The sequence below is a fragment of the Agelaius tricolor genome, unplaced genomic scaffold (genome assembly GCF_023055355.1).
Source record: "Agelaius tricolor isolate 1412-34295 unplaced genomic scaffold, bAgeTri1.0.p SCAF_25, whole genome shotgun sequence".
Taxonomy (NCBI): domain Eukaryota; kingdom Metazoa; phylum Chordata; class Aves; order Passeriformes; family Icteridae; genus Agelaius; species Agelaius tricolor.
Window position 1 is genome coordinate 1365233 of NW_027269285.1, and position 16260 is coordinate 1381492.

The window sequence follows — 16260 nt, forward strand, 5'->3', positions numbered from 1 at the left end:
GTTTCCTGACAGCGCTGACCCCAGGGTGTGATCACTGCTCTCCCTGCACACTCCCCATCTCCAGCCTAAGGCAGGAAAGCTCACACTTGGGGGGTCTCTCCTTTTATGTCAAAGCTTGGCTGTTGAAGATGAGCAGGGTGTTTGAAGCTGCTCAGTGACCTTCTGTTTGCTCCAGGATTGTGTTTGTGTCCTTGAACCGTTCCGCTATTGAACCTCCCCATGGCAGCTGGGGATGGTGCTGCAGCCCTTGTGCTGCTCTTCCACTTCATTTTCCCTGCAGGCTGCTTCCATTTCCTACCTCTGCATCCTTCACCTTGGGCATTTGATGCCTGGCCCTGGTGGCTGTTCCCTCCCCTGCCCAGGGGCAGAGCCTGGGTGTCCCCACAGCTGCTCCCTGCCAGCTCAGCCTCCCCATGAGCAGCTGGGCAGGCAGCCCCAGCCCTGGCAGCTCTGCCCTGCCAAATCCCAGGCACTGATGGAACTTGATTGGAGCTGTTCCCTGGGGAATTGCCCATGACACCAACAGAGCAGACACACAAACGAGCTGGGGAGGGGAGAGGGCACGGGAGGCTCTGGCTGCCTCCCCAGGGATGGAGCAGCTGCTGCTGCTGCTGGCCCTGCATGGCTCCTTCCTCTGAGCCTGCCTGTGTTTCCCCAGGTCCTCATTGCCTCCCACCTGCCCTCCTACGAGCTGCGCCACAACCAGGTGGAGTCCATCTTCCTGTCTGCCATCGACATGTACGGCCACCAGTTCTGCATTGAGAACCTGCAGGTACCCCCAGCCCCTCTCCTTGGCTCCCTTCTCGCTGACCTTCACGTCCCTCTGCCTTCCAGCTCTGCTGGTCTGGTGTCCAGCTTTGCCCTGGGTTTTGTTTCTGTCCCTGTGCAGTGTGGGGATGGCCTGGTGCCAGTTCTGCACCTTCCTCCCAGGGCAGAGCAGAGCAGAGGTGCTGGTTCCTCCTCTGGGCACCAGGCACGAGGAGATGGATGGAGCTGTGCCTGGGGGAGTCCAGACTGGGCATTAGGAAAAGGTTCTTCCCCAGAACAGAGGGTGCTGGCACTGCCCAGGCTCCCCAAGGAATGGGCACAGCCCTGAGGCTGCCAGAGCTCCAGGGCAGCTCCAGGATGAGCTTCTCTCACATGGTTTTAGTTTTAGTCCTGTGAGGAGCAGGGAGTTGGACTCAGTGATCCCTTCCAACTTCAGGTTTTCTGTGGTTTAATATAAAAAAAGTCATAATCCTTGATAAACAACAAGAAAAGCTTAGAAATCAGAACTAGCCAGGCTTGATTTGGGGTTTTTCCTTTTCTGTCTGATCCTGGTTGCAAGACACTCTTTGAAACCTCTGCTTAATGTGATCTCTCCTAGAAACTCATTTTGTCTGAGACATCCATCTTTGATGTGCTTCCCAACTTCTTCTACCATAGTAACCAGGTGGTGAGAATGGCAGCTTTGGAGGTGAGTTTATTCCCATTGAAAAAACTCATATTTCAATTTTCCTGTGGATTTGGTTTGTTTTGAGCACTGTCTGCAGCTGTTTTGAGCAACTCTGCAAGATCTAAGAGAGCTGTAGGTTGTGTGGGATTGGGCATGCTTAGAATTAATGTTAACGGCATTAACACTGATAATTGAGTGAAATTTCAAATTCAAGTTAGTTTGTGTGAAGACTGAGGTTAGAATTAATGTTAATAGCATTAATATTGATAATTGAGTGAAATTTCAAATTCAGGTTTTGTTTGTGTTAAGACTGAGGTGCTTGAAGGCAGAAGGTGAAGCTGCTGCCAGAGCACAGGATCGTAACCCTGATGGTTCTGGCCTTTCTCAAAGAACAAACTCTGGTTGAATTGGAGTTTGTCCAGCTGCTCATTTGCAGGGATCTGTTTGTTCTGGACCCTTGAGAGGTGTCTGATGGCTCTGTGTCCCTGCCCAGGTGTATGTGAGGAGAGCCTACATTGCCTACGAGCTGAACAGCGTGCAGCACCGCCAGCTGAAGGACAACACCTGCGTGGTGGAGTTCCAGTTCATGCTGCCCACCTCCCACCCCAACAGGTCAGATTGCCTCTGCAGGGAGCTTTGGGAGGGGCTCACCCTGCCCTGGCAAAGGGAGCTGGCACCAGGGCTGCTGGAGAAAGGGGGTTCATTTGAGCAGGATAGTTTTCATGAATTTTCTGGTTTTTAGCTTCTGCTTGGGTTGGAAATGATCTCTGGAATGTCAGCTCTGGCTGAATCCAGAGCCTTCCAAAAGATGCAATTCCAGACAGAATAATCAATTAATCAGAATTTTAATACAGAGCAGTCAAACAGTCTCTGTCCCTCTCCTGCCAGCCCTTTCTGGCTGCTTGTGTGGCTCTGCTCCTTCCTGCCTTGGCTGGATAGGGTGACATCTTTTGTAGCACAGGATTCTTTGATGGAGCAGACCAAGATCAGAGTTTTATACAAAATGCTGGGCTTGGCACAGTTTGATTTTCAGTTTTGCATTCCTTGTGACTACAACCAAGAGCATCCAAAACCAACCAAAACCGTGATGGTTTGGGCTGCACAGCAGTGGTGATAGGGGCACTTTTCTTGCTGCCTCCTCCTGGAGAGGAGGGTGGCATCTCCAGTTCATTTCAAAAAAGCAAACCCGATTATCAGAACTTGCAGCACCGTTGGATCAGAGCGATTTGGCTTGGGAGGACCTTGCAGCTCATGTTATTCCTGGAGCAGGTTGTTCTGGCTGTGTGTGGGCTCAGCCCATCCCTCTTTCCCCGGGAGGGTTGGAGCTGTCTGTGCTGGTCCGTGCTGGCTCTGAGGTCGCAGTGAGTCCCCGCAGCCACCGGGTGCCACTGTCGGTCCGTGCCGGGCCCCTCCTGCCTCCTTTGTTCCCCAGCATCTCTGCCCTGCTCTGGTTGTTGCTGGGGTCTGGTCTCATTTCCTTGGGAACCCATCAGGAGTTTTTATGAGATGGTTTTCAGGCTCTGCTCTGCTGGGAATGAATGGCTGTCCCCAGCCAGCCCTGCTACCAATGGGACATGTGCCTGGGCTCATCTGGTCCCTGCATTTCTAGAATATTTGTACATAATTGCAGGCTATTTTTAGTGCCCCTTTATAATGCTCTTTTCTCCCTTTCCTTCTCCCTCCATTTCTTCCCTGCTGGCCTCAGTTGCCTTTGCTGCTCAGGGAGTTTTGGCTGCCAGTGCTGTGCTCTGGGCACAGCCTGAGTCAGACAAGGGCAGCTGGGAGAGGAGAGATGTTCCCTGCTCCAGGAGCAGCTCCTTGGCCTGAAATCTCCTCTGCCCTTGCTCTGAGTTGGGTGGGGCAGTGCTGTGAGCCCAGCTCTGCTCCTCGGGGTCGTGGAGAAGGCACCATGCATGTTCCTTGTGCAGGGAGAGCAGGCTCAGGGGCAGGTCCAGCTCCCTGGAGGTGCCTCCAGCTGCCAGGGGTGAATTTGGCTCCTGGGCAGCTCCTTGCTCTCCTCTGGGGTGGCTGCAGGTGCCCAGGGGCTGATGGTGGCACAGGAGCTCTGAAGCCACAGCTGGTGTTAAACCCAGGGCAAGGAAATCTCAAAACCCCGACATTGTCCTGCTTAAATCTTCTTTTTGTTGTTCTTGGCCATGGTCTGTGCTCCTCATGTGCTTTTCTGTATCTTCTGTAGCACAAATTCTTCGGCTGAAAAGCTAAAAATGCACTCCAAGGGCAAAGCCCAGAGCCAAAATATCCCAGAATGTCCCTGGAGGCTCTGCAGGGCTGGGGACCCAGGAGCAGGTGCAGGGAGCCCTCAGGAGAGCATTCCCTCTGGGAGCTGCTGTTACATGATGCCACACATTTTTCACACATTTTTCAGATATTTTTCAGATATTTTGAATCCCTGGTCCCTTTGTGTCAGGTGTCTGTGAACCTTTGAAAGCCCCCAGGTTTTACTGAGGCAAACATTCACATGGAGAAAACAGCAAACTGATAATGGTTTAAATTTCTAATTAGGTTTTTAAATTCGTATTTAAATTCTTCATTATTGGTATTTAACCCTGCTATGCTTTTACTTAATTGTGGCAGAAGCAATCCCAGTCAGTCCCTGTGAGCTGCCTGATCACAGCTCAGGCTCTGTGCTTTTGGCCATGGCAGGATTGCCATCAGCTGCCCACAGGGAAGCAGAGAGGACAGAAAAGCTCTTAAATCTGCTGACAAAGTCACACAAGTGCAACCTGCTCCTGGTGGCTTCTGTGGGCAGAAACTGTTTGGGGAATTATTTGTTCAAATGAACAGCAAACATCCTCATGCAGGAGCAGCAAGGGGAAGTCATAGGGAGAGAAAAAGAGCTTTTAATGGGAGCCCCGAGGGCTTTGTGGGTCCATCAGCACCCCTGTGCCCAGTGCAGGCAGATGAGGAGTGCAGGGCCACCATCTGGCAGCACAGGGGGCTTGGCAGCCCTGTCCCTGCAGAAATCCAGTCTGGAGGGGTGGATCCAGGGCATGTCTGGGGTGTCACAGGCTGCAAGGTGCCAGCTTTGCCTGCCCTGCAGGCTGCCAGGCTCCTGGCACAGGCTGGGAGGAGAAAAGGAGCCCTGCTCTGGGCTCTGGGTGCTGTGCCAGCCCTGCTCTGGGCTCTGGGTGCTGTGTGAGCCCTGCTCTGGGCTGTGGGTGTTGTATGTGCTGTTCCAGCCCTGCTCTGGGTGCTGTGGGTGCTGTGGGTGCTGTTCCAGCCCTGCTCTGGGTGCTGTGGGTGCTGTGCCAGCCCTGCTGTGGGTGCTGTGGGTGCTGTGGGTGCTGTTCCAGCCCTGCTCTGGGTGCTGTGGGTGCTGTTCCAGCCCTGCTCTGGGTGCTGTTCCAGCCCTGCTCTGGGTGCTGTGGGTGCTGTTCCAGCCCCAGCTCTGGGTGCTCTGGGTGCTGTTCCAGCCCTGCTCTGGGTGCTGTGGGTGCTGTTCCAGCCCTGCTGCCCGGGCACAGGGGCAGATCTGGCTGCTCAGAGGGCTCAGTGCCTTTGTGAGCGCCCAGCCCAGGTGACAGAGCCTGAAAGGCCTTGCTGAGGTGCTCGTGGAGCAGGCCTTGCCTCATCTTACCCTCCAATCTTCTGTTCAAAGGAACATTCCAGGAGAGGGAATTACAGTGCTTTCTCAACAAAAGTGTTCCTTTCTAATCCCCTCTCCTCTCCTGCTTCCCAGCAGCCTTTCTTATGTCTGCAGCTGCCAGGTTTAAATGAAACTGGGCCATTGTGTGCTGCAGGCAGCTCCTGGGGCCTGCCCTGCTCCTCCCAGAGCATCCCCAGCTCCCGGCCAGGCTGCCCAGCTGCCCCTTGGTGCCCCTTCCCCTGGAGCAGATGTGCTGCAGGGTCAGCAGAGCTAAATGTGCTCCCACCAAACACATCCCTGCTGGTCTCAGGCCTGGGTGTGTCCCCTGTGTCACAGGCTGGGGCAGGAGCTGACAAGGAGGCTTAGAGGGGCTGGAATATTCTGATTTTGAGGTGCTGGAATATTCTGGTTTTGGGGTGCTGGAATATTCTGGTTTTGAGGTGCTGGAATATTCTGATTTTGAGGTACTAGAATATTCTGGTTTTGGGGTGCTGGAATATTCTGGTTTTGGGGTGCTGGAATATTCTGGTTTTGAGGTGCTGGAATATTCTGGTTTTGGGGTGTTGGAATATTCTGGTTTTGAGGTGCTGGAATATTCTGGTTTTGGGGTGTTGGAATATTCTGGTTTTGGGGTTCTGGAATATTCTGATTTTGGGGTGCTGGAATATTCTGATTTTGAGGCGCTGGAATATTCTGACTTGGGAGTGTGGATTTTGGGATAGCCCAGGGCTCTGCCCTCTGCTTTGTGAGCCCCAGAGGGAACTGAAATAAAAAACCAGCCTGGTTTTGGTCCCTGCTGGCTCAGCCATGCCTTGCCAGCCCCTCTGGGCACTGAGCCCTTCCCTCTGCCCCTTGGAGCATCCCCAGCTGCCTTGGGGTGTCATGGGGTGTTGCTATAGGACACAAAAGAACACAAGCTCACACTGCTGTTCTCAAGGTGAAGGAAAAGAGAAGTTTATTTAGTGACTCCAACATTTATAGCTTTCTAAGGGTGACAGTGGATCAGAGGGTGACAGTGCTGCCTCTCCAGTTACACTAAACAAACAAACAGTCCATCAACTTTCTCTTCTTCTGTAAAAAAATACAAAACAATGAGTTATTTACAGAAAGGGTGGGAGAAAGTTCACTACAAGAATGTCAACATCAGAAGGCTTAGAAAAATCTTAAAAAAACTTAAAATCTTAGAAAAATCTTAAAAAAGTACCACTGGGGAACCTTGTGTCAGGATGAGCCGTGGAAGGAGGAGGTGAGGAGGGTTTGGCAGTGCAGAGGGTGTTGATGTGAGCCTGGTGTGGCTCTGGGGGCTCCAGAGGAGCTGCCAGCAGCACAGCCTGGCTGCCTCTGTGCACACTCACAAACAGAGGGTGCAGAGGCAGAAATGCAGCCTTGGCTGGGCTGGATTCCCCCCTGGGGCTGCAGCCTGGTTTCCATGCTGCTCCCAAGGCTGGAAATGAAGCCCAGGCAGGATCTGCTCTGCATTTCCTCAGCATCAGCACAGAATGGCCTGGGGTGGGAGGACCTTAAAGCTCATCTCACCCCAGTCCTGCAGAGGACAGGGAGCTTCCCCCAGCCCAGGCTGCTCAGAGCCCCCTCCCAGGGTACTTCCCTCAGTGTAAATGTCCCAGCTGTCCTGTGCTTGGTCTGGCCTGGGATCTCCTCCCTCTGTGCCTGTGGATGTTTGCTCATGGCCCACCTTGGTGACTCCAAGGCCTGAGAGTGGTGCATGGTCTGTCCTTTGCTGTCTCCTGATGTTTCATCACCTGTGGGCAATTTTGGTTGTTCCTTTCTGTCAGCCTCTTCCTTAGCTTACAGGTAGGAACCATTTGGGAGGCTGAAAGCCAGGTGAGATATCCCAAAAGCCAGGTGAAATATCCCAAAAGCCAGGTGAACTATCCCAAAAGCCAGGTGAGATATCCCAAAAGCCAGGTGAGATATCCCAAAAGCCAGGTTAGATATCCCAAAAGCCAGGTGAAATATCCCTGGTCCCCAAAAAGGGCTTTTTTAAGAACCCCACACTCACATTTACAGCAGCATGCAGAGATTTTTTTTTCCCTGCTGTCATTTTACAATGATCTACTCACAAAATGTGAATTTCTGACAGAGTGACAGCATTTTCTGTGGACTGTTTGCTGGAACAGCCTCTGGCATCAATCTCTGGATGCCAGGAGTGGCCCAGCCGTGCTGCTGTGGGCTCTGACCCTACCTGGAGCCCCAGAGGGGTCACTCAGGGGCTGTCAGGCAGCCTGAGGTCCCCTCCTGGTCGTGGGGGAGGTTTTTAGGGAAGGGAGGAGGGAAGGATGGTTCCAGGACACCTGGAAATCCCCGCAGCTCCGTGCTGGGGTTTGATGTTAATTAGGCAGCAGGCAGCAGTAATGTGCTGCTGTTCCCTTGGCTTGCCTGCCTCAGAAAAGGGCAAAATCTTCCAGCAGAGCAAAGAAGGGGCTGTGCAAGGGGCAGCAAACTGAATGGAACGAGGATAATTTTATGCAAATTGGACTTGTGTAGCAGATTCAGCTCGGCTGAATCACAGAGGGAGCAGAAGAATGAGGGAAGAAAGAGGGAGAGGGAAAAGCCAATCAAAATGTATGGTTGGAGGCATGTTTCACTGCCTTCTGGTTAGATCTTCTGCAGAAATGAGGAAACATAGGAGGAATGGCACTGGCCAGAGCCTGTGGAATTGCTCCTTCTCCTGTGGTACTGCTGTTAATAACTACAAGTGGGGTATTGAGCCAGCCTGGGCTGGTTCTGCTTTGCTGCCTCATTTCAGAGCTTTGCCCACAGCTGAGCCCTGCGTGGCCATGGGGCAGCTCCTGTTCCTCACAGAAAAAGGGGAAAAAGGGAGGAGGGGGCACGGGGAGCTGAATTCAGGGGGTTCAGGAGCAGTGGGGCCAGGGGGCTGCAGAGCAGGTCAGGAACATTTCCAGGCCATCCTGGGAGCTGAGCAGGGATCAGAGGAGGCTCTGGAGCACAGGCTGTGAGCCTGGGCCTGCCCTGCTGCTGCTGGGGGCTCTGAGGTGGCCCTGGCACAGAACCAGGGGTGGCTTGGGCTGGAAAGGACCTTGGAGATCTTTTATTCCACTTTCCACTGGGCCAGGGTGCGTCGCAGGCATCTTGTCATGGAAAATCCTTTCTTTAGGATTTTTCCTCCTGAGAAGCTGAGAGGCTTCAGGAACACAATGCAAACAATGGTTATCTGCTGCTGTGGAATGCAACGGGTGCATCTGGGATTGGGCTCATGTGGTTGTTTCTAATTAATGGCCAATCACAGCCCAGCTGGCTCAGACAGAGCCTTTGTTATCATTCTTTCTATTCTATTCTTAGCCAGCATTCTGATGAAATCCTTTCTTCTATTCTTTCAGTATAGTTTTAATGTAATATATATCATAAAATAATAAGCCTTCAGAAACACGGAGTCAGATCCTCATCTCTTCCCTCATCCTCAGACCCTGTGAGCACGGTCTCAAGGCTGCTCCAGCCCCATCCAGCCTGGACATTTCCAGCATCCAGGGGCAGCCACAGCTGATTTGGGAGGAATTTCTCCCTGACACCCTTTGAACCTGCCCTCTCTCGGTTCCAGCCCATCCTCCTTGTGTTGTTTCCCTCCCCTCCTCTCCTGCCTGAGCCTCTGCAGCTCGTGTGGAGGGGCAGGAGAAGCTCCCAGAGCGCCAGGGTGCCCCTCTCGAGGCTGAGCTGAACATTTGTTCTGCTGCTTTCCTGTCCCTCTCTTTGCTGAAAGCCTTCCAGGGACGGCCACGGGTGGGTTCCTGCTGGGGGTAGGAACTGCCAGTCCTCTCCAGACTATTTTTTCCAACTCAAGTGGATCACATGCAGCTTTCCAGCTCCTTGCCAAGCTCAAAAAATAGTCCCCAGCCCCCTGAGGGCTGGAGGCCAGTTCTGTCCTGACCACAGGCTCTGCAGCACAGGGTCCGTCCCCACCATCCCCCAAAATTAAATACTTCATATTTAAATACTACTTAATACTACCTAATTTAAATAATTTAAATTTAAATGCTAATACAAATATTGTAATAACAAATACTAATAAATATACTAATATATGCTAATATACTAATATATACTAATAAATACTAATATAAATACTAATATAAATACTAATATAAATACTACTTAATAAATACTTAATACTTGAATACTACTCTATGGTACTTACAACAGATATAGTTTTAGGTATTTTTCCCCATATGGTTTAAGGAGACAATGGGATTTTATTTTTCTCAGTGATGCACCCAGCACATCCCCTGGCAGTGGAGGTGACTCTGCTGTCACCAAGCCAGTCTGGGGCAGGGCAGGGTGAGCTGAGCAGTGACCATGGGATGGACACACTGCTCACCCAGCCCTTGGGGTCCTGCCCATGGGCCAGGCTGTCACAGGAGTTTGTGGTTTCATCTCCTGAAGGGAAGGGGGTGAATGTTCCTCAAAGCTTTCCTTTCCATCTTTCAATTCTTGCTAACCCCTTTGCACAAGCCCCCTGTGTGCAAGGACCTTTTTCTAAATTTAATCTGGGTTACTTTGCATGTCAGATCCCAGCCATTTTTCCATCCTGCACGGAGCACTCTCCTGGCTGTTCCTGCTGTGGGCTGGGCTGGGCTGGGCTGTGAAAATGTGCCCTGACTCCTCTGCCCCGTGTGCATCCCTGGGCTGCAACAAACAGGGGAGAGCTGGGCTGCTGTTAGAAAAGAATTGGGAAAGTTCTCCTCAAATTAGCCTGCAGGTTGTTGTTTTAGCCTTCAGGTTGTTCTTTTTAGGCTTCAGGATGTTTTTAGCCTCCAGGTTGTTCTTTTAGCCTCCAGGTTGTTCTTTTAGCCTACAGGTTTTTATTTTAGCCTCCAGGTTGTTCTGTTTAGCCCTGAGTGCTGAGAATCCCCAGTGTTCCATGGTGCTGTGTGTTTCTTTGTCCCTGCCTGTGCGTGGGCTGCTGCTCAGCCTGGAGCTTTGGCACTGAGCATTTGGCTGCTTTTCCTGAACCTGTTGCAATTTTCCTGTGCGAGATGCTGATTTATTTTTATTTATTTATTTATTTTTGCATCTCTGCTGTTTGCTGCTCTGTCAGGGAGTGCAGGCCCTCGCTCTGGGCTTGGAGGGGACCATGGAAGGTGGGCAGGACTGTGGGTCCCTGGCACGTGCCAGGTGTTTTCCTGGGAAATTGCGTTGTTTGCATGGCCTGGCTGTGCCCTGGTGGGTCAGGGAGGTGGCAGGCAGCTCTCCCTGACTTGGGACAGTCCCTTGGGAAGGTGTTGCTGGTTGTTTGATGATGGTTCTGCGTGATGGCTTTCACTAACCGGTCTGATTAACTGTGCTTGTTTGATTTCAGAGGGAACATCCCCACACTGAACAGGTACAGTACCCATCATCTTCTCAAATTCCAAATCCACACTAGAAAGGAGCCTAACCCTGAATGTTTTAGCATGTTTTGTTGTAGTGCCCTTCTCTTTACTTGGGAAACTCTCCACCATAACTCTTCTTTTACCTCCCCTTTTCCTCTCCCTTTGTCTAAAACATGTTTTCAGCTTTTCTTTAAAAAAAAAAAAAAAACACCCAAAACTTTGCATGCAGCAATCTCTGGAATTAAATTTGCTGGGTGACTCAGCTCCTCTGCAGTGTGTTACACAGCAGAGTGCTGCCCTAGGGTGTTTTTTGGCACTGAATTCCCAGGTTTGGGTCCCAGAGGCTTGGCCCTCTGGCCAGTGACCCCAGGCAGCTCCTCCCAGCCCACCCTGGTTCCTTGTGCATGGCTTGGAATTTGTCAGGGCTGTTTCACCTCCCTCACACCACAGATGAATCTACATCTCAAACAGCTGACAGCATGTTTTGTTGTGGTTTGGACACTAATTTTTCCTCCCGTGTCTCAGTTGAAAAGTATTTCTTGTTTTAAATAATACATGAAAAATGTCTGCTGTCTTTTTGTTCAGCTCCTGTTCTGTGATAGTTTTTGTATGAGTTGTAAGAGTGTACACCAAGGCATGTCCTGAAAAATTCCCCTCTTTCAAGACCTGAATCCCTATTATTTATTGCTGCTTACAAGCCTATTTAGGGAAAAATAGTAAAAATGGGCTCGGAAGTCTCACGGCTCTTAATCAGAGATAAATTGCAGAAACAGAGAGTGACTTTAGGCATGGAGAGCCATTAATCACCCTGTGATGCTTCAGACTTGTTGGCACTGTAGTCGGGGCTGGATCACAGTGGGTTTGGTGTGTGGGAAGGAGGAGATCCCAGCAAAGCTCAGCCAGGTCAGGTCCTGCTTTCCCACACAGTGAGCAGCCCCTGCACTTCACAGCTCTGAGGCTCCAGGGCTGCTGGGGAATCCATTCCCTGACTTTCTTCCCCCATCTCCTCCAATTTTGGCAGCAAAATTGACGTGTCCCCAAGCCCAGGGAGAGCAAGTGAGGTGCCAGGGCCAGCTCCCTGCTTGGGTCTCTTCAGAAGTGTCACCACCTTGCAGGCAGCTCTGGAAGGGAGTCTGAACTGAGCCTGCAGTACAGCTCAGAAATTGGTGATAATTATTGCAGAGAAGGCAGACCCCAGCTGTGGTCACCAGATGAAAGTCCAATCTCATTTTGTGCCTTCTCCTGTGGGAGAAGCTTCCTCTGCCAGTCTCGACTCTGTGGCACTGTGAATCTTTAAAAAAACCAATTAAAATCACAGAATCAGTGAGGTTGGGAAAGACCTTCATGATCATGGAGTCCAACCAGTGCCTGATCCCCACCTTGCCACCCCCAGCCCAGAGCACTGAGTGCCACATCCAGCTGTTGAACAGGGAGGGTGGGAATGAGAGGGTAAGACTCAGCAGAGAATTTTGGACAAGCCACTGTACCATGCTGCATTTGAGGAGTGGAAACTGTGGTAGGATCAGAAAAATCATGGAATCAATAAGTTAATACAGCCCTTGTAAAAATGTACTGAATCCTTCACGTGTCAAATCTCAGAATTGCTGCTGCTTGAATCATGTTCCACCTGTAAAGCAACACATAAAGACAGGAGGAGAAATAGGAGAAAAATTCAGTCAGAATTCTCCTGTCATCTCAGGAAATACCTGTTTTAAGGGGTTATAGCATTATTTGCCAACTCTGGGTGTTCCTGTCACTGACACAACATCCAGGTAGGGTGGCACCAGAGGCATGGCAGGGGCTCTGGGCAGGCTGAACAACCCAGCAGGGATTGCCCAGCTGTCACAGACATCTTTTATGGAAAATCTTTTCCTTAAGATTTCTCCTCCTGAGAAGCTGAGAAGCCTCAAGAACAAAATGTAAACATTGATTATCTGCTGCTGTGGAATGCAACAAGTAGATGTTTGATTGGCCCATGTTGGTTGTTTCTAATTAATGGCCAATCACAGCCCAGCTGGCTCTGACAGAGAGCCCGAGCCACAAACCTTTGTTATCATTCCTTCTTATTCTATTCTTAGCCAGCCTTCTGATGAAACCCTTTCTTCTATTCTTTTAGCATGGTTTTAATGTAATATATATGATAAAATAGTAAATCAAGCCTTCTGAAACACAGAGTCAACATTCTCATCTCCTCCCTCATCCTACAACCCCTGTGAACACGGTCACACCCAGCCACGCTCCAGGTGCTCGGGGCGCTGCCCAAACCTGCTGCCAGTGCTGTGCCCCTGCCCTGCCCCTGCTGACTGTGCTCTTGCTGCCTTGCTCTTCAGGATGTCCTTCTCCTCCAACCTCAATCACTATGGGATGGCTCACGTGGCCAGTGTCAGTGATGTGCTGCTGGACAACTCCTTCACGCCGCCGTGCCAGCGCATGGGCGGCATGGTCTCCTTCCGCACCTTCGAGGACTTCGTCAGGTGGGTGCCCACCCTGGGCCTTGCTTCTGTGGCCACCGCCCCACCTGGGCCCTGGCAGAGCTGGGGAAAGGCTTTGCCAGGTCTAGAGTCAGGTTTAGGCTGGTCCTTGATGCCGGCAGGGGGTTATTTACAGATCACAAACGGGACAGGGCTGCTGTGGAACATGCCTCGAGCTGTTTGATTTCCAGCATCAGTCTCATTACTTGGTTATGACAATGGGAAGATGCCAGCAGCTCACATCCCAGGCAGCAGACAAAGAACTTAATGTTACAACTTCGTTTATAAGTTTCTTGACCAATCACACAAAGCAAAAGCACATTGACAGTGGTTCTATCCAATCACCATAAACACACGGGCCTTTGGTTAAAAAAATGCTTGCTTATTTCAAATACAATACCTACTTGTAAGCCTTAAAACACAATGCACAGAGCTCCATTATTAAGCTTTAACCTTCCTAATATCTTGCTAGATAAACTTTTCTGTGGCTTAGGGAGTTATTCTAGACAAGCGGTAATACACAGACCATTGTTCTATTTGTCTTTGCCTTTCTACAATTTAAATAATTTTTTTGCTGACCAATCTCATGGCTGCTGCTTAGCTCTAATCACAGTTCGACTGTATCTAAGGCCTGCCTTTTGCAGCTCTCCCAAAACCCTCTGATTTTGTAGATTCCCACAGTCCTGGGCGTGTTTCCCTGCTTGGATCCCTGTGTGTGGCCCAGGCTGCAGGACAAGCGCTGTGCACACAGAGGGATCAGCATCCTGGGTTCTGCTGGTTGGGAATGTGCTGGTGGCTCCTGATGCTCTGTGGATGTGTGTGGGGGCAGTTCTTTGTGCTTCCAACCTTTTGGGACAGGCAAACCCCCAGCAGAGCCCTCAGCCTGCACCCAGGATGTCTCAGACCAATGCTGGACAACGCAGACCCTGGTTTGAGGAATTGCCTCCTGATCTTGGAGCCCAGCAGGGGAAGGAGCCCTGTTCTGCCAGGACTGGAGGGGTCAGTGCTGGGTGCTGCAGTGGTGTGGTGGTCACTGCTCCTTCCTCTGTGTTCCAGGATCTTTGATGAAGTCATGGGATGCTTCTGCGACTCTCCCCCTCAGAGCCCCACGTTCCCCGAGGCCGGCCACGCTTCCCTGTATGATGAGGACAAGGTAGGGGTTGTTTTCCTTTCTGGAAGGTACTCTGGGGCTGGATGCTCCTCCCTGGCTGAGTGCTGGGAGCAGGAGTTGGGAGCTTTGTGTATTTATGGCTGTGATTTGCCTGCTTGTTCCACAGCAGGGGACTCGGCGTGGGCGGCCGCTTCCAGCTCTGCTCTAAAGCTACAGCTCAGCTCTTGCTCTCCATGTAAATTTAGTTTATGGCTTTTAGCATCAGCACAATTCCTGGATCCACAGCACCATAACAGAGTTTAAACCCACCATTAAGTCTCCAGACCCTCTCTCTGCACCAGGATGTTGAACTGCATCTTCAGCTGTCTTTGTCCTCCATCTGACTTGCTGTGTTTCCTGTCTTACACCCTTCCCAGTCCCCTTAAATCTTGACTCTTCCTTCTGTTCTGCCTCTTGGAACTGTTTTTGGGAGGAAAAGCCGAGTGGAGCTGCTCAGTTTGTTCAGAGATGTGGAGAACAGGTGCAGAGGAGGCAGGTGGTCCCTAATCCATAGGGATGGAAGTCCAGTTTCCCTTAGACACGGGTAGCTGCTCCACAAGAGTGGGAAGCTCTGCTGGAATACAGCCTGTGTCCAGAACAGGGCTTTGTTTTCCGCTGATCCATTGATCCTGATGTGTGGAAGCACTGTAGCCTTTTCCAGAATATTACTGTCAACCTTAATGTCCTCAGATCCCTCTCTCGGCATCCCCCTCACCTCACCAAGGTAATTTCCTGTCCAGTCTCACTTTTTCCCAGTTAATCACAGGCTCCTGGAGGCTGCATTTGTAATTTCTTGGAGCTCAAATGGAATTGATGTTTCCACATCATTTCATGTTGTTGTAGGTATGGAAACTCACACTGTTTTGCCCCTACACTTTGATTAATTTAATTACTTTCCTTGATGATGCCAAAGTCCTCTAGTGTCCTTGTGCTGCATCTGGTAAAGAGAGGCCCTGACCCTGTGCCCCGTCTCATCCTTGAATTCTCCCAAGGGGGCTCCTGTTTGATGTTTGTGGACGTTGACTTGTGTGAAATTGCAGATTTCTGAGGCTGTCTGGTCAAGGATTTCCCTCAGAGTTTTCCCTGGCGCTCTGCTGAGGCCCTTTCCCCCAGAGCATCTCTAAAGCTGGGTTTCAGGAGCCTGTTCTGAGGTGCTCACTGCTAATTCCTGCTCCATGGGGACCATGGGGATCTAGGAGGTGCTCACTGCTAATTCCTGCTCCATGGGGACCCTCCCCTGTCCTTGCAGAGTGCCCGGGAGGAGCCCATCCACATCCTCAACGTGGCCATCAAAACCGACGGCGACGTGGACGACGACGGCCTGGCTGCCATGTTCAGGGAGTTCACCCAGAGCAAGGTGAGCCCCTCTGCCCCTCTGGGATCTGCAGGGCAGCCTGGGGAAACTCTAACTCTGTGCTCCCTAGGTTTGGGGTGGTTTGGTTTGGTTTCAAAGCAAACATGCTGCAGTTACGGCCTCCATTTATCCCCTCTGGAGCCTTCCCATTGCTTTGGGTGTAGCTGCACCTTCCTGAAGGCACCAGGTCGTTGTTTCTCCTTCTAATCTGTCAGGTCAGGACTTCTTCCCTTTAATTTTTGATGGGATGAAAGACTTGGAAGGTTTTAAACACATCAGTGAATGTTTTTAAACAGTGAATCTTCAGTAACTGTCTCCACACGCTCTGAAAAACGTGTTCTGTCCCTCTCCCTGGTGATAAAGTTGTTGTGTGAGCAACAGAACCATGTACAATGACATTGAAATGTCCTGTGTTTGTGTATCACCACAGTCTTAATGAAATTTAAGTTTATTGCCCTTGTTAGGGTGCTGGAGCATCCACCTTACACAACATTCCTGGCGTGAGGAGGAATTATTTGGCATGTTCTGTTGCACCTTTCTTAGTGTGGGATGCACTTCAGGAGTCCCAAATGTCAGTGCAGGGTCAGCTGTGGGACAGCCTGGGCTGGGAACAGCCTCCTTGTGTCCACTCTGGGCTCTGCCTGCACCTGCTTCTCTGTGGTATGAAGAACTCCAGTGGTTTGTGGGGCTGAAAATCCCACCAGGAGCTGGGATCGTGGAGCTGCACTGGTTTGGGAGCTCTGAAAGCTCATTGCACCTCCAGCTTCTGAGTGTGGGGTGTGGGAACACACCCTGCAGAAATCAGGGGTTCCAAAATGGGGCTGGCATCCACATGGCTTCAGCAGCCTCCTGTCTCTTTAAACAAGGAAAACAATCAAATCCAAGAATTAAAGCTAGT

At 51.0% G+C, this 16260-nt stretch overlaps 1 protein-coding gene across 3 annotated transcripts in view; it reads left to right on the forward strand.

The window, feature by feature from the left end:
- Positions 1-16260, forward strand: part of ACACA (acetyl-CoA carboxylase alpha) — a 106296-nt gene that overhangs the window by 35696 nt on the left and 54340 nt on the right. For 2 of the 3 annotated variants that reach the window (XM_071448018.1, XM_071448017.1), the window contains 7 exons: positions 659-772; positions 1367-1456; positions 1929-2047; positions 10375-10398; positions 12718-12861; positions 13915-14011; positions 15258-15365. In XM_071448018.1, coding sequence (XP_071304119.1) covers positions 659-772; positions 1367-1456; positions 1929-2047; positions 10375-10398; positions 12718-12861; positions 13915-14011; positions 15258-15365 — 696 coding nt within the window. The remainder of the gene's footprint in view (positions 1-658; positions 773-1366; positions 1457-1928; positions 2048-10374; positions 10399-12717; positions 12862-13914; positions 14012-15257; positions 15366-16260) is intronic. The other variant, XM_071448016.1, reaches the window with a different exon arrangement.